This window comes from Drosophila albomicans, chromosome X (genome assembly GCF_009650485.2).
Source record: "Drosophila albomicans strain 15112-1751.03 chromosome X, ASM965048v2, whole genome shotgun sequence".
In the NCBI taxonomy this organism is placed as follows: Eukaryota; Metazoa; Arthropoda; class Insecta; order Diptera; family Drosophilidae; genus Drosophila; species Drosophila albomicans.
Window position 1 is genome coordinate 29,011,889 of NC_047627.2, and position 16,180 is coordinate 29,028,068.

At 38.0% G+C, this 16,180-nt stretch overlaps 6 protein-coding genes across 13 annotated transcripts in view; 4 read left to right on the forward strand and 2 right to left on the reverse strand.

The window, feature by feature from the left end:
• Nucleotides 1-2,867: 2,867 nt before the first annotated feature.
• On the forward strand, nucleotides 2,868-5,035 carry LOC117566204 (microsomal glutathione S-transferase 1). The gene is made up of 2 exons (XM_034245745.2): nucleotides 2,868-3,178; nucleotides 4,773-5,035. The coding sequence occupies exons 1-2, from the start codon at nucleotides 2,925-2,927 to the stop codon at nucleotides 5,023-5,025; spliced, it is 507 nt and encodes a 168-aa protein (XP_034101636.1). The 5' UTR covers nucleotides 2,868-2,924; the 3' UTR covers nucleotides 5,026-5,035.
• Nucleotides 5,036-5,083: 48 nt separating this feature from the next.
• On the forward strand, nucleotides 5,084-7,003 carry LOC117566188 (microsomal glutathione S-transferase 1). 2 transcript variants are annotated; one of them, XM_034245708.2, is made up of 4 exons: nucleotides 5,244-5,390; nucleotides 5,462-5,497; nucleotides 5,573-5,652; nucleotides 5,716-7,003. In XM_034245708.2, exons 1-4 carry the CDS (start codon nucleotides 5,244-5,246, stop codon nucleotides 5,966-5,968), a joined length of 516 nt encoding a protein of 171 aa, XP_034101599.1. In that variant the 3' UTR covers nucleotides 5,969-7,003. The 2 variants fall into 2 exon arrangements, with proteins under 2 accessions (XP_034101613.1, XP_034101599.1); XM_034245722.2 differs by lacking the exon at nucleotides 5,462-5,497 and having other exon boundaries at nucleotides 5,084-5,390.
• On the reverse strand, nucleotides 6,488-7,141 carry LOC117566213 (cytochrome c oxidase copper chaperone). The gene is made up of 3 exons (XM_034245758.2): nucleotides 7,059-7,141; nucleotides 6,796-7,005; nucleotides 6,488-6,714 (listed from the first exon to the last, which is right to left on the reverse strand). Exons 2-3 carry the CDS (start codon nucleotides 6,942-6,944, stop codon nucleotides 6,630-6,632), a joined length of 234 nt encoding a protein of 77 aa, XP_034101649.1. The 5' UTR covers nucleotides 6,945-7,005; nucleotides 7,059-7,141; the 3' UTR covers nucleotides 6,488-6,629.
• Nucleotides 7,142-7,241: 100 nt separating this feature from the next.
• On the reverse strand, nucleotides 7,242-8,094 carry LOC117566184 (translation machinery-associated protein 16 homolog). Its single transcript, XM_034245693.2, has 3 exons — nucleotides 7,957-8,094; nucleotides 7,527-7,899; nucleotides 7,242-7,464 (listed from the first exon to the last, which is right to left on the reverse strand). The coding sequence occupies exons 1-3, from the start codon at nucleotides 7,957-7,959 to the stop codon at nucleotides 7,304-7,306; spliced, it is 537 nt and encodes a 178-aa protein (XP_034101584.1). The 5' UTR covers nucleotides 7,960-8,094; the 3' UTR covers nucleotides 7,242-7,303.
• Nucleotides 8,095-8,114: 20 nt separating this feature from the next.
• On the forward strand, nucleotides 8,115-12,361 carry LOC117566152 (lipoamide acyltransferase component of branched-chain alpha-keto acid dehydrogenase complex, mitochondrial). The gene is made up of 5 exons (XM_034245643.1): nucleotides 8,115-8,251; nucleotides 8,327-8,403; nucleotides 8,931-9,614; nucleotides 9,682-10,080; nucleotides 11,659-12,361. Exons 2-5 carry the CDS (start codon nucleotides 8,335-8,337, stop codon nucleotides 11,890-11,892), a joined length of 1,386 nt encoding a protein of 461 aa, XP_034101534.1. The 5' UTR covers nucleotides 8,115-8,251; nucleotides 8,327-8,334; the 3' UTR covers nucleotides 11,893-12,361.
• Nucleotides 12,362-14,068: 1,707 nt separating this feature from the next.
• The window catches only part of LOC117577847 (MAP kinase-activating death domain protein), a 37,915-nt gene continuing 35,803 nt past the window's right edge, over nucleotides 14,069-16,180 (forward strand). For 6 of the 7 annotated variants that reach the window (XM_052008689.1, XM_052008693.1, XM_052008691.1 and 3 more), the window contains exon 1: nucleotides 14,071-14,519. The gene's annotated coding sequence lies outside the window, so the exon portion shown is untranslated. Of the gene's footprint in view, nucleotides 14,520-16,180 lie in introns of all 7 variants that reach the window. The other variant, XM_034262806.2, reaches the window with a different exon arrangement.

The following is a 16,180-nucleotide window of genomic DNA, read 5'->3' on the forward strand; positions in this document are numbered from 1 at the left end:
AGTTACTTGAGACTGTTTTTAGAAACTTTAGAGAATTTAAAAAAAAATAAGTAATTTTCAATGCAGTTTACATTTTTAATGGGAAGTTTAACAAATTTATTTAAATAATATGAATATTAAATATTTTCAATTTAAAGTTGAAAGAAATTTATTTAAAAAATATAAATATTTAAGTTCCTTAAAGTATGTCATATATATTTCATATATCGAGTTACTTGAGACTGTTTTTAAAAACTTTAGGGAATTTAAAAAAAAATAAGTAATTTTTAATGCAGTTTACATTTTTAATGAGAAGTTTAACAAACTTATTTAAATAATATGAATATTAAATATTTTTAATTGAAAGTTTATAGAAATTTTTTTAAAAAATATAAATATTTAAGTTCCTTAAAGTATTTCATCAGCCAAATCGTTGTGGAGAGTAAAACGCTTCTTTCAACAACATGCGTTTAAAAAAAAAACTTAAGACTAGGAATTGCACCTGTTGCAGCTAGCAGATAATTCAAACTTAACGATCCTTCAAAGTAGATGCCCAGCAAGCTGTCTCTTTCGCACTCGCACACTGTGGCCCCTTGCAAAGTTAAACGGAATTCGTCATAATGAAGCAGACCACAAGAGAAACAACAACAACAACAACAACAACAGCAACTACGACAACAACAACAGCAAACAACAGAAACAAAAGCAAAAGTAAAACACAAAAAAAAAAAAAAAAAAAAAAAAACACGCCAGACACTTGGACTTTGAACGCTCTACGTGTCGCCGCCGGCGTCGACGACGTCTGCGTGGCTAATGACGACGACGACGACGACGTCGACGTCAGCGTCGACAACATTGTTGTTGTTCTTGTTGTGCTTTTTTTTCTCTGTTTTTTGCTGCTGCGAAGCGTTGAGAAAATTCGATGAGCGGAGCGCAAGTTTCTGTTCTTTTTTTTTTGTTTTTGGCTGGTGGGCAACAAAAAAAAAAACGAAGAACACAACGAAAAGAAACTCTTTTGCTCGTTGACTAAATTTAGACAAGTTGTTTTAAAGGCGGCCAAAGACCAACTCTTGGCATACGTCATTTCACACACATGTAAATGTGTGAGTGCGCGAATGTGTGTGCATGTGTGTGAGTAGTTGCGGGTACAGTTTGACATGCCACACGCGTTCGCAGCGCACGCATTGAAGAGATGCCGCTGTCGCTGTCGTTGACGCTGCTTTTGCCTCTGCCGCCTGTAAATCTCATTCTGCGGATCAACTCGAGTGCACATGTACTTGCAAACACACACACACACAAACACTAGCAAACATGCAGCGACCGAATCGCTTTGCTTTTTGCATTTCATTGTTGTCTGCAGCAGCAGCGTGAGCTTTTGCCTTAATGACAAACTTAAGCTCTGATAGTTATAGAACTACACACACACACACACACACTCTCACGCACGCATGCACGAAGAAGAAGAAGCGCTGGGAATTTGCCGATAAGTTTGAACTTTGAGCTTCCAGCCTGTTTGTTCTGTCTGTCTGTCTATCAGCATCGATCTCTCTCTCTCTCTCTCTCGCTCTTTCAGCGTGTGTGCTTCCGCTGACTTTGGCATTCTTAATGTGATGTGAATTCGTTTTGTATATTCTTCTTCGTTTCTCATTTTTTTTTGTCTTCTATAATAATCTATTAGTTTTTTTTGTTCGTTGTTTGCTGTTGTTGCTGTTCTGATAGATTTATTTATTTATTTTTGGTACTGTTGTCGTTTGTTGTTTGCGAAAAAAAAAACACAACCTTGATCTTTTTTTTTTTCTTTATATTTTTGGCTGCGAATTCGACAAATCTTCATCGTCCCCTCTGTGTATATATAGTAGAATGAATAATATTTATTCCACACAGCACATGGCAGCAATATTAAATTGTTTATAATGTGCTCCCAATACAAGAAGCTCTACTCGAATTTCAGCAAACAAACAAATTAAAGCTGTTTTTTCTGTTGATTGATGGGAAAGTTCATTTCGTGGGATGATTTGTGAATTGAAGTAATTTGAGTATCATATTTGCTTTAAACTTGATAGCTATAAAAGTTATAGTTTTTGTTCAAGAAAATTACCAAATAAGCGTAAATTTATTTATTTTTTGGTCTGAAGTCATCAAGACTTCAAAAATTATAGTTTTCAAAATTAGTTATTATGATTATTATTATTTTTATTATTATTATTATTATTATTATTACTATTATTATTATTATTATTACTATTATTATTATTATTATTATTATTATTATTATTATTATTATTATTATTATTATTATTATTATTATTATTATTATTATTATTATTATTATTATTATTATTATTATTATTATTATTATTATTATTATTATTATTATTATTATTATTATTATTATTAATTAATTGCTAAACAAAATTTGAAAATAAGAGTTATTATTAGATTTAAAGTTAAAGATTCGATTTTTTTTTTTATTAATTATTTATTAAATGCAGAATCTGAACGATTAGTTTTAAAGTTTCATTTGCTAAATTAATTAAAAATAATTGCAAATTAACTTTTAATTTTAGTATATAGATTACTTTTAAAAATATTTCAGAATTTTTGTATTTAAATCAAAGTAATATAGATAGCATCTTAGTATTTAAATCACTGAAATATAGAAAAGTCTACTTTTAAAAAAATAACATCCCTAACTATATTTTTTTGCAATTCCCGCTTTAGAAAATCATAATCAATTATTTAGGCCAAGTTGTCGATTGGAAGGCATCAATAATGCAGAGAAACAGTCGGTCAGTTATTAGACCAGGTCAGGGAACACTTACATTGTCTGGGAACACTTGCAGCTGCCCCGCAATAATAATAATAACACGTCGATGCCCACAAAGTGGCAAAAATGAATACTGCGTGTATTCCAAGTATTCCAGTAAGCAGTGAACAACGGTACAATGAACATGTCTGTGCCTGTCGCCACAACGTCACAACAAAGTGATCAGCCATTGATATTGCTGAGCAAATCGAATCCCGTATTCTGTTGCTATCTCTTCTGGAGCAGTCTGCTCATCATCAAGATGCTCTTAATGTCCTTACTGACGGCAAGGCAACGCATCAAGACCAAAACATTTGCCAATCCCGAGGATCTGCGCATGGGACGCACTCCAGAGGTGCGATTCAACGATGCCAACGTGGAACGCATGCGACGGTGAGTGGAACAATTGAGTGCAATCGATTGATTGATTGAATGATTGAGTAGCGGCAAGTTTAACGACTTTGTTTTAAGGTTTTTTGGTTCCTTTTATTTGGGTTTTTTGGTTACTAAATACGACACGTTCTAAATTTGAATTAACATTATAGATATATTAAGCAGTTTAAAATAATTGAGTGCTATCAATTGATTGATTGATTGATTAAGCATCGACAAGTTTCGCCAAACTCGGGCGCCTTTAATTGGATTTTTTGATTGTTCTTTTAGTTACTAAGTACGACACGTTATAAATTTAAATTAACATTATAGATATATTAAGCAGTTTCAAATAATTGAGCGTTATCGATTGAATGAATGATTGAGCTTCGTCAAGTTTCGTTAATCTTGGTTTTTGGCGCTTTTAATTCGTTTTGTTTTTTTGTTGTTGTTACTAAGTAACATTATTAATAGGTTAAGCAATTTAAAATAAAGTTACTAAACATAACACTACTAAATCTTAAGTAACATTATTAATATATTAAGCAGTTTAAAATAATTGAGTGCTATCAATTGATTGAATGAATGATTGAGCTTCGTCAAGATTTAAATTTGCTTTTTTTTGTTTACTAAGTAACATTATTAATATATTAAGCACCTTAAAATAAAATTACTAAACTTAACTCTACAAAATGCTAATTAGCATTTTTAATATACTAAGTAGTTCAAAATAAAGTGACTAAACAACATACACTACTAAACACAGCATTTGTGCCATTCCAACGTCAACGCATTTAATGTCAACCAAACAGTGCACTGCAGCTGCCTGCATTTGTGACGTCACGCACATACAATAGCAAAGCTTTAGTACCAGAGTTGCCAGATTAGCTTATTATAAGCTAGTTCTAGCATATTTGAAAATGGAAAAGCTTGTAAAATATGCATCTAGCTTATAGCTTGAAATATAGCATATTTTAAAATTCATCTAACATATTCTAGTTTTAAATGTATTTGCGACATAAACGGTTTGTTCTGTAAGAAAAATATGCATGCTTGTTCTTTGTTTGCCGATGGTTATGTGCATTTCGTATGATCGTGAATTTATTTCTAATTAATAGTGACATCGAATAACGATCTTCTGAAGTGTTACCACTAATCGTTTGGAGTTGTGAAATTAAATAAAGCGTTTGTTAAAATTCCAAAAGAGATATATGTACATATTTATGTACATATGTATAAACAAATTTTTCGCAGCATCGAAGAAGCATATGTATGTTAGCAATAGGCAGTAATAAAACATTTAACAAGATTTTTGTACAATCATACAAAAAAATTGTGTTTTTTTTCTTTTGGAAACTGTCGCAATGGAAATTTAAAGACCTAATCATAAATATAGCCCCCAAAGATTTTTGCCACCCACATAAACACATAATAAAGTTTCATGTTTTCTCTTATTTGGGTGTAGCTTATTTTTCTGCATTATTTTTTTAAATTTGGCTTATTCTAGCTTGTTTTTTAAAAAATCTAGCTTTTACGGGTGCTCAAAGCCTGGCAACACTGTTTGGTACTCACATTTTAATTGCTCTCTCTCTCTCTCTCTCTGTATTTCTTGCAGCGCGCATCGCAATGACCTGGAGAACGTGCTGCCATTTCTGCTGATGTCTCTGGCGTATGTGGCCAGCAATCCACATCCGCTGACCGCCAAGATGCTCATCCGCATTGGCGCCAGTGCTCGACTTTTGCACACCATTGTTTATGCTTGCATTCCGCTGCCGCAGCCGACGCGAGCTTTAAGCTTCTTTATTACCTTTGGCATTGTGATCTTTGAGGCATTCTATGTGCTCATCTGTGCCATTAAGTACATTTAAAGCGGAGAGCTGAGAGTTATGGTTTTTTGTTTTGTTTTTTTTTTTTATTACACTCCACACCATCCACAGACACAGCACACACACTGCGCACTTGATGCCCGGCCATGTGGAACCTGTTTGGCGAGTTTCGTAGATTTTGTTTTCCAAGTCATGATTTTGATTTGTGTTTCATCTAAACCACATTCATTCATCTGCCAATCTTTGCACACAACACAACAATGTCTACGCCAAGTCCAATGTTGAAGGAACAGCTGCTTACCCTGGATAATCCCGTCTTCTGTTGTTATCTATTTTGGGCCACTGTGTTGGTTGTGAAAATGCTGCTAATGTCGCTGCTAACGGCGCTGCAGCGTTTTCGCTACAAGGTGAGTCCACCACAAGCAAACACAACAAATTGTATTCCACCCTCTCAATGCCATCCACACATCATCCACAGCTGCTGGGCTTGCTGCCTTTGGGGCTGCGGCGCAAGGTACAAAAATGCATTCCACATATTCGCATCGCATAACAACAATTCGAATAGTTGTTAATGCTTTTCTACTTGCAGATATTCCCCAACGAAGAGGATCTGTTTTTCAAGAACATCGAAGTGCAGTTTGATGATCCACATGTGGAACGCGTTCGCAGGTATGCCAGACATGATATAAAGTCCACACAACTGTTGCTTTATCTCTTTTTTTCTCTACATAGAGCCCATCGCAATGACATGGAGAACATTCTGCCATATTTCATTATGGGTTTGATCTATCTGAGCACCGATCCCTCACCCACGGTGGCCTGCAATTTATTCCGCGTTGCCGCCGTTGCACGCATCCTTCATACGCTCGTCTATGCCGTGTATCCAGTGCCGCAGCCATCGCGCATTTTGGCCTTTGCCACCATGTTGCTGATTACGTTCTACATGGCCGCCGTTGTGGCCTTGCGTACGCTTAGCTTTATTTAATTAGAGTATTAAATAGTAAAAACAACACACACACACACACGCACGCGCACACGGATTCGGGTAGTTTAAGTAAAGGCGCGTTAAACAACATGCCGACGACGTCACAGTTTTACCGGTTTGATCAGGGCTGCACACACATGTATGTAAACTAGGGCTGTAGTACAACTTACAATAAAATGCATGTCAATGTTGACGTCATAGTTGCCACTGACAGTCAACTGCAGCGCAGTGCTGTCCTGACGTCACAATAGCAAAGTTGCTGGGCAAAGCAGCAGTTAACGTCACAATTGCACAGCGCTGACGTCGCAGTTGCCAATTACTCGAATGCAATCGAATGCAAGCCTTACGTCACAGCCGCAAAGCGTTGTATACCTTACATAGTAATCGCACCTTGACAAGATTGTTATACATTAATTAGTAAACAAACACAAATTGCGCTTTTTTTGGTTCAACAATTTTGGTTTCTATTTTTCCTCTTCGTTTAAATTAACTAAAATTAGCTTGAGATAGCAAAACAAATATAAAAAAAAAAAACATCGCGAAGAGAGAGAGAAAGAGATATACATGTATTAATTATTTAGCCGCATCTTCTCCCCCGTGACGACTGAAATATTCCTTCTAAGTACACCGCGCGACGCCTTTCCCACGCTCAGTCGACCAATTAGATTTTGAATCCCTGGTCTCGCATACATTGTTTATGCGCCTCGATGAGTTTCGTGCAGTTTTCCTCGCCATTTTCCACAATGCTACAAAAAACAAGAGATGCATTCAATATGTATACATATGTAGTTGCGTCATGTGGCACGGTGTCAAAATTGCACACTCACCATTGGTCACGTGCACGTTTCGTCTCGGGACAAGCGCAGCAAGCCTTGCATTTCGGTTTATCGCCGGCGGCAGCGGTATCCGTAACTTTGGCTGCAGTCGCTGCGGCGGTTTCCACAACTCCGACTCCATGTGATGCGTTGCTGCCCATTGTGTTGTGTGGTTTTGCGAATCGAATCGATGAATGACTAGCACTAGAAATAACACTCTCACTGTTCACTGCTGATTAGATATGTGTTGTTTATGTAATAAAAAAAACACTTACCAGTTTCAAAATATGTGAGAAATATTTCACCACATTCTATTTATTTCAAGTTCACACAACAGTGTGCCCGTACTGTATTACGACAAAAATAAAATTTCACGCTGCGAAAAATACCAAAATACAACGCTACAGCCATGCGTTAATCGAAATAACTATCGGAATGTACAAAACAAACACAAAATATGGATTTGTTTATGTATTTTATGTATTATGTTTATGTTTATGTATTTTTGTATATTTGTATTTTAAGCGGTTTCCATTTGCTGGCCAGTTGCCTGCGGCTCTTTTAGCCTTTGCAGCATATTAAACGAAACCAAATCGAGCTTTAAATGTTGCACACTCAATGCGCTGCCATCCCAATCGAAGAGCATCTTGAATTTCAACGGATCGCAGAGATTCAGCATTTCTGTTTGAAAAAACAATAAATGAATTAAATATAAAAATATATTATGGTTAAATGCTGCTCACCCATGCCACCGCTCTGGTACTCATTGCGTTCCCTTTCCAGCGTAATCTTGATGACATCCTGACGTGCAGCATGTTGATTTGCCCGATGCTTGCCAATGGATTGTTTCAGTGCGATTTGTTCGAGCTCTTCGTCGAAACGCTTCAGATACAATGCAATAAGGTCTTCGAATTCCTGTGGCGTTAGTGGCGTTGTGCGTCCCTCATCGATTTGGCCCAGGAACCAGCTCAGTTTCTCGCCCATAATGTTGCTTTTGATTGCATGCCCCATGCGTGTTTTGTGTTTGTTGTTTTGCCTGCGTGCCTTTTTACCCAACGCCTTGGTTTTGCGGCTGTTGGGATGCTTGCATTTCTCTAGCTCCTTGCGTAAGTTTGCCTAATATTAATAATAAATTGCATTATTTATTTTGTGCATTTTTAGCAACAAACTTACCATCGTCGCGGCGACCACGTTTATATTGTTTGGTTTGTGCAACAGCTGTGCGCACTTATCGATATCTTTCACGACCACATGATGTCTATCGTTATCACTTATACTTTTGCATTTATCGCTGGCCTTACAATAGATGGCGCCAAAAGGCAATACAACAAAAACAAAACGATCGACTGCCACAACAGCTGGCTAATGCAAAACAAACTGAATTTGCTTAGAACGCGACCGCAATTACACGCGATAAGGTCGATCGTTTGTTGCTGAGTACGCATTTAAAGCAGCCGCAAATTAACAGGTATTTCAATGCAAATTCTATTTTCTATTGTTAATCAATTTACATTGACATGCTTTATTACATTTTCGTTTGCAGAGCAAATTATGGCAATGGCAACACACTTGCTTCGCAATGGCAGCACATTTTGGCTGCGTCGCACAAAACCCATCGCTGTGAGTAACATATGCTTTTAAAGTAATTGCAAAATGTGGCCAATGCACTCCACATGTTGCGCACGCAAATTAGTAAATAGTTAAAAATAATAATTAATAGCAAAACAAAGTTTGTGGCATTCCATTCTGTTATTATGTAACAGCAGAATGCTGGGTGTGCGTGTGTGTGCGAGCGAGCGCGCAACACAGCAGCAACAGGTGTGACAGAGAGGCAGCGCGCCAAACGCGCACTGTTTCTGCAATTCGTCGCTTGGCTTTTCGCTTGCGATCGATTGCCGCAAGATGGCGCTGGTTTGGCTAGCGAAATTTGCATTTTCAAAAATGTGTTCTGTTCTTTGCAATGTTTTACGTTGTTTTATGCACATTTGGTGCTGGTGTTAAAGTCTATTATAACTATAAAAGATTTATGTAGCAAAAAGTAGCAGGTTAAATATGATTATATGTCAATTTGCATTAAAAATATAGAATATATATAAACATATCAGTTCGCCTTCAAGAGATTTTTAATTGAATTTTGTATTTTTTAGCTGTCGCGTTGCTTACATTTAACGAGCTGCCTGGACAAGAAGGTAGCCTTCAATCTCAGCGACATTGGCGAAGGCATTCGCGAGGTGACGGTCAAGGAATGGTTCGTTAAGGTGGGCGACACCGTCGAACAGTTTGACAATCTCTGCGAGGTGCAATCGGACAAGGCATCGGTGACCATAACCAGTCGCTACGACGGCAAGATCACCAAGATCTTTCACAGCATCGATGAGCTGGCGTTGGTTGGCAAACCCTTGCTGGAATTCGAGGTAGCCGACGAAGAGGAGGACAACGATGACACCTCCTCCGATTCCAGCTCGAGTTCGAGTTCCAGCTCGGAAAGCGATGTGGAAAAGCAGCAAGCAGCTGCCGATGGTGGACGGATTATAACACCAGCAACGCCAGCTGTGCGTCGCTTGGCCAAGGAGCATCAATTGGACTTGGCTAAGGTGACGCCAACTGGTAAAAATGGGCGTGTGCTCAAGGGTGATGTGTTGGAATTCTTGGGTCAAGTGCCACCCGGCACAAATGTGCCACATCCCAGCAATGTGGCCAAGCAGACAGCTGCTTCTGCTCCTGTTGCTGTTGCTTCTGCTTCACCTCCTCCGAAAGTTGCTCCTGCGGATCGCGTTGAGGTGCTCAAGGGAGTGCGCAAGGCAATGCTCAAGTCCATGAGCGAGTCGCTGGTGAGTCGGTCACTTTTAATCCTTTAAACTACTTAAATAACTCTAATATATCGTTTCCATCTTACAGAAAATTCCGCATTTCGCTTACAGCGATGAGATCGACATGTCCAAGCTGATCCAGTTCCGCACCCAACTCCAGGCTGCTGCCGCAGAGCAGGGCGTGCCCAAGCTCACCTTTATGCCCTTCTGCATTAAGGCTGCCAGCATTGCGTTGTCCAAGTATCCGATTGTCAACAGCTCGCTCGATTTGGCCAGCGAATCCATCGTCTACAAGGGATCGCATAACATTAGCGTGGCGATTGATACGCCGCAGGGTTTGGTGGTGCCCAACATTAAGAATTGCCAGGCGAAGAACATCATTGAGATTGCCAAGGATCTGAATGCGCTCGTCGAGCGCGGACGCACTGGCTCCTTGACGCCTGCGGACTTTGCCGATGGCACCTTTTCGCTTTCCAACATTGGCATCGTAAGTGCACAAAACAAAAGTTTATTTCCCAAAGGAATAACGAAGGAGCGTATGAAAGTCTTAAGTGTTGTAGAGTTTTAGTAGAGAATAGAACAGAAAGATCTGTCTGTCCGAATCATAAGTGTAGTAGAGTCTTAATAAGCAGAAAGCTCTGTCTGTCCGATTCGTAAGTGTCGTAGAGTCTTAATAAGCAGAAAGCTCTGTCTGTCCGAATCATAAGTATAGTAGAGTCTTAATAAGCAGAAAGCTCTGTCTGTCCGAATCTTAAGTGTCGTAGAGTCTTAATAAGCAGAAAGCTCTGTCTGTCCGAATCTTAAGTGTCGTAGAGTCTTAATAAGCAGAAAGCTCTGTCTGTCCGCTTCTTGACGCCATAGGACTTTGCTGATGATATCTTATCGCACATAAATTGTTTATTTCTAAAAGGGATAGCGTAGGAGTCTTAGGTGTAGTAGTCTTAATAGAGAAGAATAGAAAGCTCTGTCTGTCTGAATCTTAAAGGTTGAAGTGTCTTAACAGAAAGCCTTAAGCTCTGTCTGTCCGAATCTTTTGTCTTAATAGAGCAGAGAGCAGAAAGCTCTGTCTGTCTGAATATTAAGGGACAGATAAATTAAAATTTAAGAATATAACTTACTCAAATAATATTTCTAATTAAGTATAACTTATCTTAAGTTTTAAGTGTAATAGAAAAGAACAGAAAGCTCTGTCTGTCCGAATATTAAGAGTAGTAGAGTAGAGGGCAGAAAGCTCTGTGTGTCAGAATCTTAAGGAACAGATAGCAAACTAAAATTTAAGAATATAACTTACTCAAATATTATTTCTAATTAAGTATAAGTCATCTTAAGATTTAAGTGTAATAGATAGAGTCTTAATAGAAAAGAACAGAAAGCTCTGTCTGTCCGAATATTAAGAGTAGTAAAGTAGAGGGCAGAAAGCTCTGTCAGTCCGCTTATGCTATATACAATGAATAAGTCAAATATTATCGAAAGCTAGATTTACCAAAAACTTTTAGAAATTATATTCGATATTCTCTGAAGAAAGCTCGAAGTTAAGTATATAATTTTACCACCTTGTAGTTAGTCAAAACAACATATTTATTTAAATATTACCGATCTTAAGTTGAAGTGTAAAGTGAAAGCTCTGCTTGTGCGCTTAATAATTTAAAAGATTCTGAGAGGTCCACAGCAATTGGAAGTTAGACAAGTAATAGTTAGTCTAGTTTGGTATATTTTAAGAATAATACCTCATTTTGAATTTAGTACTACATCAATATACCAAATATGGTCTTCGGTATATTTATAAATATTTTTAAAGTATATTAATTTTGTATATTTTAAGAATAATACCTCATTTTGAATTTAGTACTATATTAATATACCACTTATAGTCTTTGGTATGTTTTTAGTATTTTTGTTTTATAAAATGTAGTTTAGATTTCATTTTGTAAAATGCAATTTAGCTATTCTTAAGTTCATTTGGCTTTCTACTTCTCACACCTACATATGCATATCTCTGTACTCTTCTTTACCATACAGTCTTACTATATATCGATCTCTTTCTTTTTCGTTGCTCATTTCACAGGTCGGTGGCACTTATACGCATCCTTGCATCATGGCACCTCAGGTGGCAATCGGAGCAATGGGACGCACGAAGGCGGTGCCGCGTTTCAATGATCGCGATGAGGTGATCAAGGCGCACATCATGAGTGTGAGCTGGTCCGCTGATCATCGTGTCATCGATGGCGTTACCATGGCCAGTTTCTCGAATGTGTGGAAGCAACATCTGGAGCAGCCGGCGCTCTTTATGCTCCACTGAGCACGATTTCCACGATTTTCCGAGGCTCACCTCGATCAACTGATCAACGGTTAAGGCTGTTTTCTAATGCATTTATTTACAACAAGCTTTGCTTACTCTCCTCCTTCTCCTTCTCCTTCTCCCCTCCCCCCTTTTTTTGAAGTGTGTTTTGGCCATGTGACGCGCTCTTCCTAAAAACTTCCAGAACGTGCATTTATATAGCAGACATAGCTCGAGCTTTTGTCTACTTAGCTTTAAGCTTCAGCGCACATCGGCTGGTCACACTGTCCCAAACTTTATCCTTTTTTTTTTGTTGTTTTAAAATCAAAAATTTGTTTATTCAAGTGTTAAATGTGTAGTCTTTATCATACAGTTCAACTGTATTCTTTTTTGTCATAGATTTTAATAATAATATTGAATATGTATTTGATGTAATCTGTAATCTTGTTGTATACGGCTGTCCAATAAACATCCGATGGTTTAAACAGAACTTTTGCATCCTTTGTTTGTCTCTCTTACCAGCTTATTAATCACCTTATCAATCACGGCTGATTGACTGATTGATCGGCAAAGCTTTTGAGCCGGAGCTTTAAAGCTCAGTCATAGGAAGAGTGTTTAAAAGAGATTGTAAAAAAAATTAGATTCTTTTTTCTGTAGACTTTGAAATGTTTTCGATGAAGGGAGCTAAAGTTGATTATATAATGACTTTAACATTATTTTTCTATAACTTTATTATTAATCTGTTTAAGTTAATAACAAAGTTAGTCAGAACTTTTGATTTTGTATGGTAAAACCACACCCATTTGTAAAATATAAAATAATTTTCATCGAAAATGTTCTTAAAAATTAACGAGAGTTGAAATATTTATATGTATTTTATCGTTTCAAGCTTTAATATCGCATTGAAACAAAATATTTAAAGCTTAACCTAAATATTTTTTTTTTCTATGGTATATTTGGAATGTAGTATGTTCTATGCCAATATACTAAATAAAGCATTCCGTAAATTTGTGGTATTTTTGCGCTATATAAATTTGGTATATTTAAATAATAATACCGCATTTTGAATATAGTAGTATATCAATATACCAAATACGGTATTATATATATTTTTAGTATTTTGTGGTATCCTACTATACTAAATTTTGAATGTAATACTACATAGATATACCAAATATAGCCTTCGGTATATTTTAGTATTTTGCTCTATATTAGTTTAGTATATTTTAAATAATACCGCGTTGTTTTGCTCTAATTGAAAATGGGTAGCGGGTATCTCACAGTCGGGCATACTCGACTGTAGCTTTCTTGCTCGTTTTAAACATACATAAATATTAAAGAGAAATTTGTTCGTGGGCTCATATATTATCTAAGAGAAAGGGTTTATCAAAAATGAATATTAAATATTTGTAAATATGGTCTATAGAAAGATGTTGAACACATCCAACATAAAGCAATATATGGAAAAGATGTTGATGTAATTTGATTTTTGTATTTTGAAGGAAGTTTATTTTTTTATTTTCCGTTTGCCTTTGAGATTGTCAACAACTGCAAATCAACTTTAATATAAATTTCTTTAGCATACTTTTCAGCGTTGCTGCTGTTCAATAATTGCGGGCTTAAGCTAACGGAAAAAAGTTCTACATACACAAATATGCAGCATACATGACAAAATACACGCACGCACACACACACAAGTGAATGTGTGTGTGTGTAAGTGTGTGTATAACGCATTTATTAATATAAATACATTTCGGCTTTGCCTTTTTCCCGTCTTTCTTTTTTTTGTATGCTTAACTCAATTTGACACACACACATACATACATGGAGATGAAGCATTATTGGAACGCACGTGGCTGGCAGCTGGCATGCGCTGTGTGCTGTGCTGTGTGCGAATCCAACAAGTGCGGCATGGAAAATGTTCTTGCATGGAAATGACGCGCGCGTTCGACCTTCCATTCACCACCATTTCCATTTCCATTTCCATTTTGCATTCCAGTCTGACAACGGGCAGCGCGTATAGGAATTTACGTGCCCAACACACACACACACACACATACAGATAGGAACGTAACTCAACACTGTGAAATTGACCACAGCGAAGCCCGCGTCCTGGATGCGAGTTGGGTTGTGTTGTGTTGATTAGTCAGAAAGCATTTTCAGTTACACCACGGCCAGCGCGCAGCTCAGACGTTTGAAGCGCCAGCCAGCATTAGTTTGCACTGAAGACGCCAGGTGGAGCCACCAGCTGCACTTTTTTTGTTTTTTGTTTTTTTCGCTGACCGTGGCAAGAACACAACAACAAAAAAAAAGAAACAGTAAAGTTAGATTACAAAAAAACACATAAATAATAATAGCAAAGTTAAATTATTAAACAAGTAACAGTAAATGTAACACAAAAAAAAAAACAAATGTAAAGCAATAACTACAAATTGCTAATCGCGTATTTTTTGCGTGTGTGTGTGTGTGTTTGTGTGTGTGTGTGACGCGTGCTTTAAACATTTTTTTGCGGCAATGCAGCGCAACAATTGTAAATCGAAAATGTTGACGCATTGAGCCAACAACAACAACAACAACAACAACTTAATAGTCGAAAGCAATAGAAGAAGAAGAAGCTACAGCGACACAACTACAACTCAAAGCGACAAGTAAGTACAAAAAAAGACCAAACACAAAATTTTACTATTAGCGCGTATGCTGGAATGCGTGTGTATGTGTTTGCTTGTGTGTGTGTGTGTGTGTTTAACAGGCCAATCAAGCACGCATACGCAGGCAGGCAGGCAGGCAAATGCGAGTGTGTGTGTGTGTACAACAACAGCGCTCGCAGCTTTGGTATCGACACATTCATTGCCTGCTGCTTCTGCCTTCATGCTGCTGACTGCACTGCTTTGGCGCTGCTAACTCCGCTGCCTTGACGCTGTTTTTGCTGTTGCTTTTGTTGCTGCTCTACGCTGCTGTTTCGCTACTGCCGACTGCGCTGCCTTGGCACTGCCTTCGCGCTGTTTTTGTTGTTGCTTTTGCTGCTGCTCTTCCTTGCTGTTATTCTGTTTCGCTGCTGCTGACTGCGCTGCGTTGGCGCTGTTGTTGTTGCTGCTCTTCCTTGCTGTTATTCTGTTTCGCTGCTGCTGACTGCGCTGCCTTGACGTTGTTTTTGCTGTTGGTTTTCCTGCTGCCCTTCGCTGTTTTTGCTGCTGCTGTTACTCTGTTTCAGTGGTGCAAACTGCGCTGCCTTGGCGTTGTTTTTGTTGTTGCTTTTATTGCTACTCTTGGCCGCTGCGCTGCTTTTGCTGCTTCTTGTTATTGTTGTCTTTTTTTTGTGCCATTGCTTTGGCGCTGCTTTTGCTCGTGTTGTTGTTATTGTGTTTTTTTTTCAATGCTGCCGCTGATTGCGCTGCTTTTGACGCCACTTTTGTCGTTGTTGTTGTTGTGCTTTGCGCTGCTTTTTACTCCACTCTTGTTGTTGTTGTTATTGTGCTTTGACGCCATTCTTCTTGTAGTTGTTGTTGTTATTGTGCTTTGCTGCTTCTGCTGCTGCTGCTTAACGATTTTTCCAGTGACCTTGTTGCGTACGCGGTCGTTCGTTGCGCGTATTTGTGTGTGTGTATGTGTGTGTGTAAATCGTTCATTTGCCCGACTGTGTGTGTGTGTGTGTGGTTGCTGCTTAGCCTTGTCAAAAGCCACCTCAGCTCTATCCACCTCACCTGCCTTTGATATTTTTGGCCAGCTTGGAAGTCTTTCTTTTTTTTTTGTCTCCGTTGTCGTTTTTTTTTTCGTAGCATACTTTTAAATTGTAAATGTGTTTACTTGTGTGTGTGTGTGTGTGTGAATGTTTGTGTGTTTGCTTTGTGCTTTTTCGTTTGCTTTTGCCTTTGTTATACGCATTTTCAATGAATATTGAATGCAGCAAAATTATGCTGCTATTTTTCTGTGGGGCATTAATTGAAATTGCTCATCACATTTCAGCTGCCTCTTTCCGCTTCCCTCTTCCCTCTCTCTCTCTCTCTCTTTTTCTCCCTCTGCTACTCTCTTTGTGTGTGTGTGTGTGTTTGTATTTGATAAGCGTCGTCGTCATTTTGTGGCCTTGATGATGTTGCTTGATTTCCATTTTGTCGTTGCTCGCTGCTCGTTTTTCTGTTTTTTTTTTCGCATTTGAGTTTGCATATACTTTTTTTCTTCTTCTTTTTTGGTGAACTGTCTTTGACCAACATCATCAACATCATTATAGTGAACGCAGAACGCATTGCATTTGCCGAGCCTTTTATTGATTTTATGCCTCAGCAGCCAACAACAACTGAGGCACGTGCAACAA